This window comes from Pangasianodon hypophthalmus, chromosome 4 (assembly GCF_027358585.1).
Source record: "Pangasianodon hypophthalmus isolate fPanHyp1 chromosome 4, fPanHyp1.pri, whole genome shotgun sequence".
Classification (NCBI taxonomy): domain Eukaryota; kingdom Metazoa; phylum Chordata; class Actinopteri; order Siluriformes; family Pangasiidae; genus Pangasianodon; species Pangasianodon hypophthalmus.
The window spans coordinates 12,479,072-12,491,240 of NC_069713.1; the positions used below are offsets into that span (position 1 = coordinate 12,479,072).

A 12,169-nucleotide genomic window follows, 5' to 3' on the forward strand; every position below is an offset into this window, starting at 1 on the left:
TAAACTGACATGAACAGCTTTAAAAGACCTTTGTGCGTGCACGTGTGAGTGTGTGTGTAACCGTGACTCAAATTAATTAAATAATGAATTAACTAATTAAATCACGCTCCAGTGACATGTCACGCTTGATAACATTTAGCGCAGTCTTAATGAGGATGCAAATGAAGGGAAAATCACTAACGAACAGGAGGTGGAAATGTGTTTTTTTTTTCCACATACTAATCTGTTACACCGACTCTCACACTCACACACACACACCATAATACATTATATCCAAGCAATTTTAGAAAGGTCAAACTCTACAAAGCTGCACGAGCCTGCACTGTATTCAGCTCGCACACAGACTGTTAGATTGTTATGAGAGAAGCTCGGTTCTGACAACACACACGGTCATACACACTGTACAACAAATTTGTCCCTTCAGCTACTCTCAGACCAGTGAAATCTCCAACTGTGTAACTGTCACTAAGCGCTCTGATATGTGTTAATGAACGTGATGGAAGTGTGCTTGTCAGTACCAAAGAGTTCACATAATTGCCATCTGTAATGTAATGGCCTGAGTTAATAAATTCAGCCTCGTTACTACGCTGATACTGACGAATATCCTGCTAATCGTCACACCTGCACGGCTTTTCCCACAAAGAACCAGAACTTTTGGCACCAGAAAGGTTTTTTCAGTCAGTCTAGTAACAAAGGTTCCACTTGTTTTTGGCACCAGCTCAAAATCAAGCCACACCTCCCAACATCCAACATCCCACACACAGACAAACACTGAATTAAATAAAACTGAATTAAATAAAATGAAATAAAAGTAGTGTTGTGTGTATGCGCTGTCAACAGCAACACAGAGGTTTTCTTTTTTAACCTGAACTTGAGGAAAATGCCAGAACGAGCAATGTTTTTTTACTCCACAAAGTAAGACAAATGAACAGAGACACTGTTATTCATTTAAAGAGTTTTCAGACTTCACAGGTAACACCTTTAGCCCCTTTTCGCTTTCAATTTACTGTACAACAACCTTTTCTATTTACCACAGATTGAACTGAAAATTATTTTTGTCACAGCTTTGTCATCTTGTACTTGACGAAATTGAAAACACTTGATTAGGGGTCATTTTGTTGCAGTCAGTATGTTAGAACTAAAACGCTTGGGGTGTTCTGTTATAGGAAAATAATCAACAATGTGGTGTGATGCGGCCTGATGCCAAGCTGAGTTACCATTCTGAAGATGAAATATTTTATTCCTCTTATATCACAGCAAATTGCCAGCGTAGCTGAAAGACTGTCATACTTTTTATCCATTTACAGTTATGTTTAATGTTGTGCAATGTCTGTGAAACAAGTTAGTTCCTGTTATCACTTTCATTGTAGCTGCTATAAACAGTTGTTCTCACACCAGTGTCTCTTTTTTTTCCCTCACTCTAAAAGCTTGTCATGTTACCAAGAAATCATAAAACGCTCTGTTCTTTTTCCCACGTCAGACTTAAAGTTACAGCTTTACCTCTGACTCTTACACAGCACTGACACTGGAGACTCATTCCAAAATACACATCTCCGTACAGAAAACTTCACCATATCGACTATGACACATTTTTTAATCCGTTTATGGAGCCACACAAGTCTCTGTGTTAGTTGTTATTATAGGAATGATAACGCTAGAAGCAGCGCACTAATCTAAACCTGTGCTTTGCCTTGCAGTTGGCACTCTCAAATTGTGGAAATTAAATTATAATCTCAAGTTTCACTGACTCCTGTTTGAGCCAATTCCTGTTACTGAATGTGCTGTGAAACTCTGTAAGATGACTCTACACATTGCAATGGCAAAGTAAAACCAGTGAGAAGCATGTACAGGTCTACATTCCTTCTGTTATTATCAGAGTTTTTACAGATCAGATGTGAGATCAAAACCAGACAATCTGCAAATGCTCTGATTCAAGCACTTCTGCAACTGTCTGCAAAAGTGAAACACAATATTTACAACATGGCTATAAACCTTTGCACTCATTTACAGGGCATTGTGTTTATGTAAATTAAAGGCCTGTCAATCTCACACATTTCTGGCTCTGAACACATCACACGGCTCACCACATGACCCATCACAACAATGCACCAAGAAGAAGCACAACTGTGTGGACGGTTACACACACACATCCGACCTGAACACTAGCAAATTGCCTCATCACACTTCCTTAATCCTTAACTTATCAATACTATATGATGTTACTATGATACTGATGTTAGGTAATATTCATTTTTATGTACATTCATTTCCTGTAGCTAACGCTTTTATCCAAAGTGCCTTACAAGTGAAGCAGAATCTAAACTGACCGTTAACCCCATTACACAACCATCCCACCAGCAGGATGAAATACACATTGTCTTGAGGGCTTTAATGAGAGAGATGCAGTTTGTTTCCCGAGTACCAGTGAGTGCCAGTTCGTCATCAAACTGTCGGGGGAAAAAATACATGTTTTTCTTGCTGCCTAGTGCATTGCTTCCTTTGTGTTTTTCAGTGATGGGTGGTCGTGATATTAGATGGAAGGACTGAAATGTTGCATGTATATTAATAGCTTCAGAGTGAAGGCATTAGGTCTAAGCAATACATTATGACACAAGGTCTTATTGATGGCATAAGAATGACTTAGAGGAAAATATTGCTGTAAGTCATTCTCACAATGACTTACACAAACATTTATAAGCAGATAGACAGCTGCATTTGCGATTTCTATTTTTCAAGCCTGACACATCTGAATGGATTTCGGCCATTTTTCCTCCAAATACCCAACAAAAACAGAAAAGCAAAAATGAAGCTTTATATTGATGTCTTTTTTTTATCTTTGAAAGACAGTATGGCTTAGCCTTGCTAGCATATTTATGCTGGTAGCCCCTGGCGGGTTTACGTATATACAGAATATTTATTATCCACCGTCTTCATTGGTGATTATTTACGTGTAATTTGGTCTTTCGTGGTCAGACTGCAGACAATCAGCACTGACAGCGTGACAGTGCTGGTTCTTTGATGATGTCTTTCTGTCTGTCTATCTGTAACTTCCACACAGGTTTCACAGCCTTAATATAGTACTCAAGCGGTTAAAGTCGAGGAAAGTAAGACTAAGAATAAGACAAATGCAGTGTAACTGTAGGAAGCACAGAGGCACAACTGAACACACATGTACATACAGAGGGGTCCAAATGTCTGAGAGCACTAGTGAAAATGCTTCTTCTTGTATTCTTTTCTCATTTAATACAACCATATTCATTACAAATTATATTATTGACAACAACTTGAGTGAAAAGTACAATCTTTGAAATATTTAGATGAATTTCATAGTTTCTTTTTGCTTTAATGACAGTGTGCACTCGAGCTGGCATGGACTCTGTTTGGAGTTTGTGTAAAAACTTACGATCCATTTTAGATCAATCCACTGGAGTGTCGTCTGAACACGTTTCAGGAGAAGAGATTAGACATGAGGAAAATCTGACCTTTTGTACAAAGCAGTTAATGTGGTTAGTATCACACATTTGCTTACATTTAAATAGGGACCTAGAAATAGTGCAGAACATTTACTTTTTTTGTTTTAAATATTTCAAAATGAGACCTTCTGTTTATTTCCAATTTTAAATTAAAAAAAAAATCCCAGATTTTCAATGTGGTCTCAGACTTTTGGACCCCACTGTACATGTGAAAGTGCTGCTACCCGAGACTGCAACACACAGCAGTCCCAAAATCAAACTATGATTTATACAATCACGAAAAAGTCGAACTTTTCGTATTCCTAGTACTACAGATAGTATCTTTACTATAACATAGTAATAATCTGAGTAATATTATTATGACTAACGCTAACTACATTCATGTAGCTCAGAAGTTACCACACTCAGAACTCAGTAACTGTCAAGAGTTCACAGCCTGGGGAAAACAAAGCTCTTGCAGTTTCGTAACAGCCCTCAATTCTTGGGTGCCTTTGAGGGTCAAAGGTGAAAGGTCATCTGACACCAAGGAAAGGAATTCCAGAAAGGTTCAAAGGAAAACTAAAGATAGACACGTTGTCTCCAATGTAGAGGGCAGCTTGCTCTGTAATCTTCACTTTGGCTTCTTGTAGGCTGAACATGGTGCAGCTGTAGTTTAATCAATGCTTAAACACAGTACTGAAAGAGATGTGTGTCTGACCTGCTAATAATAGCCTTCCTAGGTGCTAAATTAGCTCAAACAGACTATGAACTATGAAAAAAAGGGTTTCTTTCACGTCACAACAGGATATGTGTAAAAACAGAATCTATGCTTATCTATACCTAATATCCCACCAGATTATAACTTCAGTTTTTATTATCTTTTATCTTTCTATCGCTGTGCCTTTAACTGTTTGCACATTTGGATAAGCATGTGTGCTAAATGACTTACTGTCAATGCAGTATAATTTAATAAAAAATAGATTTTTTTATTGGCACCATATTTACATTGGTAGCATTTTACCTAAAATCACCATGTTGGTATTAATTTTCCCCTGATTTTAATGGGTTCATTGTGGTTCAAACAAGAAATTTCAGCTCAATCTACTCAGTTTGGTCCTTAAATCTTTAAACCACAATAAATGTTAACCACAATAAACCTTAAATATTTTTTTTCTTATTGGTGGACATTAAGTGCTCTAAAGGTCCAGTTTTGTTTGCTAAGGTACCAAAAAAACAGCGATGGTCCAGTTATGTACCTTCACTAAGTTTTAAAAGTACTAAAAGTCATCTAACTAAGGTGCAAAAGAAGTACTATTAAAGTAAAACTCCAACCTGAAACACAGTAAATACGTTAATATTGAAATCTTTGTGATTAACTTAGTGATTTTGGTGCTAATTTGTGGGTTGGTGCTGTATTGTCATTATTACAGTGAGAGGTTAGTGTTTGTACCACGCTGACATCACATGAGGACATTGCTAGTGCAATTACAATAGCGTTTCATAGGAGAAAAATATTTCAACAATCTCAAACATAAGTGATAACAGCCAGATTTCACTGTTAGCTCCTAAAAACAAAAGAGCGAGAGCTTTTTTTCCTCGCTCACCATATTCCAGTGATGTTTTATGTCATATCAATTTAAAAAAAAAATCCAACATAGACTCAAAGTTCCAGAATGCAGTGCAGCTATACGGCACAGTTACAGCAGAGACTCGGCTCAGCTAGTTACTGATGGTGTTGACGGTGATATTAGCATGAAGCTTTGGAACCTGAGCTGTTTGTGCAGTGTGTACAGATGAGGAGGTGAGAAAGCCGGACAGACTAAAGAACTAAAGCTCCGCTGCATCGCTCTCGTTAGGTAGAGATTAACCAAGGGCTAAGTCCTACTGACGTTACTATCGGTGGGTACTTGGAATTGTGGGTAATGTAGGAAACTGTCCACTAATGTAACAACAATTGCCAAAATATCAACGAAACTAAAAAAGTTTGAAATTCATTATAAGAATTTCATTACAAAATGACTCCTGAAGATCGCGTTAATTATAAAGATTAATATGCAAGTGGATTAGGACAGATTTGTCCTTTAAGGGAAGCACCACGCCCAGTGTTAGGTGTTTCTGAAAGTGCTGTGCAGACAAACACAGGCTTGAGACTATTGATTACCAGCAACAGAAGTGAAGTTGCGAAATTAGTGCATCACTATAAGCTGTACCGGTAATCACACACTGTCACACACAGTGCTGCCTCTTCACTGAAAGAACCACCGTCTCCAGCATGAGCGCTGCTTGTGAACGGAACCATTTCCATCATTACCGTGAGGCTAATTAACACAGTTTGCACACCAGGTCTTCATATCTGATATCATGTGCAGCTTAATTGCTCATCTAATGACTCTCAGACAAGCACGGACCTGCAGTGATAATGACGCACAGCACACAGACACGAGCTGCTTTCAGCAGGCCAGGTATTGATGTGCGCATCTTCAGGATCAATATGTATCATATTGCTACCATAACTACAACACTAGTTCTCGTCCATCTGTGGCTCATGTTCCATTCGGGGAAGAATAAACTCAGTGTTGCAAGGAAATGTGTCTTACACAAGCTAGTGTTGCAAGGTCTGCCCTTAAAGCTGGACTTTTTTGTATTAAATAAAAGCGCAAGTCATCATAAACGAAAAACACCGAGATTAAAAAAAAAAAAAACCCTGAATGACATTTTGTCCAAAATCACTGGCATGTTAGAGTCATGCTGACATTTCATCTTTCTCATGTACAGTACACACTATAGGTGTTTTTTTTTTTCATCAGTGGGGATTTTGCTGTAAAATTGCTTGCTAAAGGAAACACGTTTCCTGTTTGCATGATTGTGTGTTTTAAAATGATGTCGGTGTTTACTGAGAAATGTGTGCATCTAACGTAAGATGAAAACGAACCCCCACAAAGCAAAGAATGAAGCAGGACAATCACTTTCAGAAATCCGATCTACTACTACAACAGTGATGCAAAGCCACTAGCTGTTATTTCCAGCACAACAGTACAAACGTTTAATTATAGAAGTGGCCCATGACTGTTTGTGCTTTGCTCTCTTTTGCATGTTGTGGGTAGTGATCCACTGTTCAGACTTGTTTTTCTCCCACTTATTATTTTCCAGAAATGAATCACTTATATTTGAATGACCCCTGAATCACCTCTCTGCCCTCGAAGTTGTAGGAATATAGATAAATGAAGCAAGTCAGTTCAAAACACAAGCGATCAAGCTAGCAGTTAAATGACGATTTTAGGCGAAAGGTTTTCAGAGAATATGTTAAAATCCTCATTTATAACATACACAGCCACTGATGTTAATGAGCTGTTCTGTGGTTGTGCTCAAACAAGGTCATTTTGAGCTTAGACTCAGGCATATGTTATGTGGAAGCACAGAGGAGCTCATTTGTGCTAAATGCATTTTACAGAAAAAATGTGAAAAACACCCTGAAGTGCAAAACAACAAAACAGTGCAAAAAAAAACAAAAAAAAACACACACAAAAGCAAATTAAAAAAATGCTACCAGTGAGACTGATAAGTAAGAATTTCCTTTCGCATGCTTGTGTCTCATTGGTTATTTATTAAACGCTTATCAGTGCCAGCATATCTAATATATTTTTCCTTTATGGAAATAATAACTGATAACTCTGATAAGAGCAATTGAGATGCTAAAACTTGTTCTTTAAGATCTTCCAGGATGTATCTGATGCCACACTCTGATGCTGTAACTACTCACTCACAAGCATGCAAGGTTCTTACACACCTTTTCTGGCTCTGTTGTGTTTTCTGATGTGTTGTGTTTTGGTAGTTAGAGGTTGTGCCATTTGATCTGAGATTTGCTGTTGTGTTTTAAGGTCTAGTTGCATTTATTGTTGTTTTGGAAATTGTGGTCATATTTGGTGGGGTTTGTGGGTTGTTAGTTTGTGAGAAGAAACAACAATATTTTACAGATTAAAAAAAAAAGTTTGTTTTTTCCTTGGTTGATTTATTTTGCACCTCAGGGCTTCCATACACAGCACAGGTTGAAAAGGATCCTGCAGCACTGAATTATGGGTTTCTTGTCTGCTCTCTCTCTCTGTGTGTGTGTGTGTCCAGTCAGTGCAAAGTGGAGCACAGTGGCCTACCTTGGCGCGGATCTGGCCTGAGGTGGACACTTTGCGGATGAGTTTGTGTGAGCTCTCCTCCGGCTCCCCGTCGCTGTCTGATGACTCGTCTCCCGCGTCGGCGCGCTCCGGCTCGCGCACGTACAGTGTGTTCGGGTTCAGCTTGGCCGCCATGGACGCACACGGACCGAGAGGACGCGGCTCTTCACTCTGTACCCCCTGCACCGCCTTGTCCTCTGCTCTGCAAACAAAACAACGATTTAACACACGGACAAAGGCAGAAAAAACAAAGGCAGAATCTGCACAGGTTACTACCTCTACTAAATACTGTGCTAAAACAGTAGAGCGCCTGAGGGAGCGGCGCGCGCTGCTGCGGGCTCACGTGTCGGTTCCCACCCGTCGGTTCCTTTCTGTTAAGTGTGCTGGAGTGCTGTTGGTTAGAGGAACACACAAGGCAGAAGTGGCTGTGTTAAAAGCAACAGGCGTCCACAAGCGCGCGCTGTACTGTAGTTCTGCTCATGAACGCGATGAGACAGCCATGAATGGTGATCTGCTCATGGTATAGAGTGTGATGCGTTCTTTTCTCTTCACAGTAGCACATTATAGTGGGTGTGAGCGCTATGCTTTCTAAAAATCGCCAGTCCTCACTGCTGGATTATTCCAGCCTATAACTACCTGTTCATGTTTTCTCTGTGCTCTATAAGCACATGGCACATGATGCGATCGCGCACACAGCACACAGCACACAGGCTAGACTGGCATGCAAGCCCCGCGTCCTGTGCGTTTATAGCCTCCACATTGTTTTCTAAAGCATCTCTCTGACTCAGCAGCCGCTTTAACGTCTTCCGGAGGCGCACGCGCGAGCGAGCGATTGCATAGCGCGTATGTGAACGACATGCACTGCTGAAACGGATTACACACGAATTCGCGCGCACACAACTCCCTGCTCGGCTGCCGGTCGCTGGAAATGCCTCGGCTGCCTCCTGACTACTGCAATCCCGCGGTAAACGGAGTGGGGCACACTGCCGCACGGTTCCGCATGTCACATGCTACAGTAGCAGAGCTTTGCGTTTACCTTGGCGTTGAGCTTCCCCGCGCCGGGTCTCGCGCTCGGCTCTGTGGTGGCGTTTGCTCGCGACGCTCCGCGCGGCCGCAGCACTGTTCGCTGGACAGTGTGACAATCTCCGACACACAGGCACCAGGCGCGCGCGCGGGCGCGCACGCATAGCCTCGGATCGGATTTGAAACTAATGGGAGGGGTAGAGAGAGAGAGAGAGAGAGAGAGAGAGAGAGCATGAATTATTATCACTGCAAAGTTAAATTCTCAGGAATATTTGTATTTCAGTGCACGTCCTCATTTACTGCAGTTAATTATTTATTAAGATAAGATAAGATGTTTAAGATATGAGATATTGATCCCCTCATAGGGGAAATTCAAGTTGACACAGCAGCAGAAGTAGGAGGAGTAACATCAAAGAAAAGAAAAGAATTTCCAGAAATACCTATACATCACTAGTAATATAAAATAAAAATAATAGAAGACAAATAAAAATAATAGAAATAATAGAAACAATAAAATAGATCTGTGTGTATGTACATATGCTAGAGTTCTATTTGTGTATATGCATGTGCAATACCTGTGGAATGACAGTTAACTGTTGAGTGTGTGTGTGTGTGTGTGTGTGTCAGTCAGTCAGTGGAGTAGGAGGTACTGGGTACTGTTGCATTGTGGAGACTGATGGCTGATGGCATGAAAGAGCCCCCCTCAGATGTCTTGAGGCACGTGGCTGGATGAATCTGTGAAAGCCAGTGAATCTGTATCAGCCAGTCAGCAACCCACGTGTTTGCATGTCATAAAATAGTGCCACTAATATCTACACCACCTGCTTTACCAGGCTGTCAGAAAATACTACAAGTACACTGTTGTTTGCCAAGCTACAGTGAAATTGTTCCATCAGACACAGTAATGCACCTTAAATGATTTTATGACCTATACTACAATGACTTTCTCAGGTGATAGATAAAGATACAGAAACCATGTGACAGGTAGAAGGGTATTTTCTTTCCACTGAGAGTATAGTTCTTGAAGGAAAAACTGCACAACAATGAAAGTCACATAGAGAAGTATTAGAGGAGCAACTTCCTCTATTAAACCTTTTAACCAATGAGAGATTGTCTAGTGGGTAAAAAGAAAACATGCTACTGTATGCATGTCTTAGTTGAACTGAGCCTGGATTTGTGTTACACCTAATATCAGCTTCGGAGAGATGAGAAGTGTGTTGGTTCAAAATAGTTGGTTCAAAACCTTACATAAATTCCTTAGCTACATAAAAAAAATCCAATTTAAAGTTCCACCACATGTTCATCTCAGTATCAACAATAGTCCCTCAGCAGAATAGGGCATGAAGCTCTCAGGTGATTGTACAGGAATCCTAGTAACATAATATACACAGCCACATGCCTCAATGACCTGAGGACTGATATTAAATAAGCACCAGAATTGAATCAAGGTCATGATCGAAGTCTATAATAATGGCAAACCAAGAAGAGCACCCCATATGATACACACAGTAGCCTACAAAGCACCGGTGTTAGTCAGGAGCAGCTATTACACAGTAATCAAGAAAACTGCTATTGAGCCAAGCACATACTGTATATATTCAGTGATTCCTCTTCAATAATCCTGGTCAGGGTTGTGTTGGATCCAGAGCCTATCCCGGGAACGCTAGGCATAAGGCAGGAATATTATCTTGATGAGATGCCAGTCCATCACAGGGCACCATGCACACACACATTCACACCTAGGAGCAATTTAGAGTCATCAGTTCACCTACTGACATGTTTTTGGAAGGTGGGAGGAGAACATGGAGAACTCCACACAGGATCAAACCCATGACTTTGGAGCTGTGAGGTGGCAACACTACCCGCTGCACCACTCTGTCACACCATACACAACACAAAGCCCAAATCCATATCAATACCAGAGCACTACTTGGATAAACACACACAGCACTGGTGCAACATAATTCACCTGACTCGCTAGGTGTTATCACGTATAGTTCTTTTGAAACAAATAAATAAATGAATAACCATACACAGATGTGATAAAGTGGACCCAAAAGGGAAATATCTGGAAATTACCTCAGTGCTTTTGGTGCTTACAATACAAGTGGACTCAAAAGTGTACTCGGTTCTCTTTCTGGACTTTTTTTTTTTAACCATTGCTATGATCACAGACTATTTGTTTTTCACACCATCACTTCTTTAGAACTCACAACCCAGCTGTGTAACACTGAGTTATGGATAATGTCAATCAAAAAGGTTATTTTACACCATGACGTCATTTGGTTATGGAAGAAAAATAAAGCAGAACTGAAGTGAAACAACAAAAAAGAAAGCAAGAAGGAAAGGGAATTTTGCTGTAGAGAAATCAAAACCAAATCATGCTTGATAATACAGGTCTGCTTGTGACTCTTACGTAAGTGGCTGGCAAAGACAAAATACATCCACTACATCCACTACATCCACTCACTGTCTACTTTAATAGTTTTTTTTAGCTTCAGTCAATGTTCACATCAAACATCAGAATGGGGAGAAAGTGTAAGTGTGATCTCTGTGACTTTAACCATGGCATGATTGTTGGTACCAGATGGGCTGGTTTGGGTATTTCAGAAACTGCTGATCTTCTGGGATTTTCACACACATCAGTCTCTAGAGTTTACGCAGAATGGTGCGAAAAACAACAACAACAAAAAAACTTTGAGTGAGCCAAAGTTATGTGGGTGGAAACACCTTGTTGAGAAGACAGGTCAGAGGAAAATGGCCAGATTGGGAAATTCAAATAATCACTCTTTATAGCCATGGTGAGCAGAAAAGCATCTTAGCATGCACAGAACTTTGAACCTTGATGTAGCTGGGCTACAACAGCAGAAGACCACACTGGGTTCCAGTTCTGTCAGGCAAGACCAAGTATCTGAGGCTAATGTATCGTGTTCGTATTCCTGACTCATTATTATACATATTATTATTATTATTATTATTATTATTACTGCTGCTTAACTTTACCTCAATAGCATAAGGATAAATATGGACAGAAAGCCTCATGTTTGCATGAAGTGGCCTGGGACCACTTTGTTTTTACAAGACACAAATCAAGTAGACCACAACAGAGCCATAAAACAAACCATAGTGAGACCATCTCAAGAGGTGGTCTGAGTGTGGTTCACTTGTGGGTCATTTAAGAGTGGTCTGAGTTCATTTGTTGTGTTCACCACTTGGACTGCATTAGGAATGCTAACACAGTGTGAAAACAACCTCCGTTTCCAACATTAGCCAGGAAGATTTTTTGTCTTTACCCAGATGCATTGAAATCTTAATTAGGGCAGGTCAGAACTTAGATCCCTCCCAAACACCCCTGTAGTTTGCATCCTGATTTAACATTAAACAGAAGCTGGAATATAAAAACCTGATAGTGGCGTCAACAGCAGGAAGTCCAGTTACTTCACTGGTGCAGGTCCATTTGTTTTAGTGCCAGTGTTCTGTACAAGGTGGATCCTGTACAGTATGGAAAATATTATACCATATTATTTA

General features: G+C 40.2%; 1 protein-coding gene across 4 annotated transcripts in view; it reads right to left on the bottom strand.

Annotated features, from left to right (window-relative positions):
* The window catches only part of si:dkey-172j4.3 (diacylglycerol kinase delta), an 85,068-nt gene extending 76,178 nt beyond the window's left edge, over positions 1-8,890 (bottom strand). For all 4 annotated transcript variants that reach the window (XM_053233300.1, XM_053233299.1, XM_053233301.1 and 1 more), the window contains exons 1-2: positions 8,655-8,890; positions 7,601-7,820 (exon numbers count right to left, since the gene is read on the bottom strand). In XM_053233300.1, coding sequence (XP_053089275.1) covers positions 7,601-7,820; positions 8,655-8,875 — 441 coding nt within the window. In that variant the 5' untranslated portion in view covers positions 8,876-8,890. The remainder of the gene's footprint in view (positions 1-7,600; positions 7,821-8,654) is intronic.
* Positions 8,891-12,169: the final 3,279 nt, after the last annotated feature.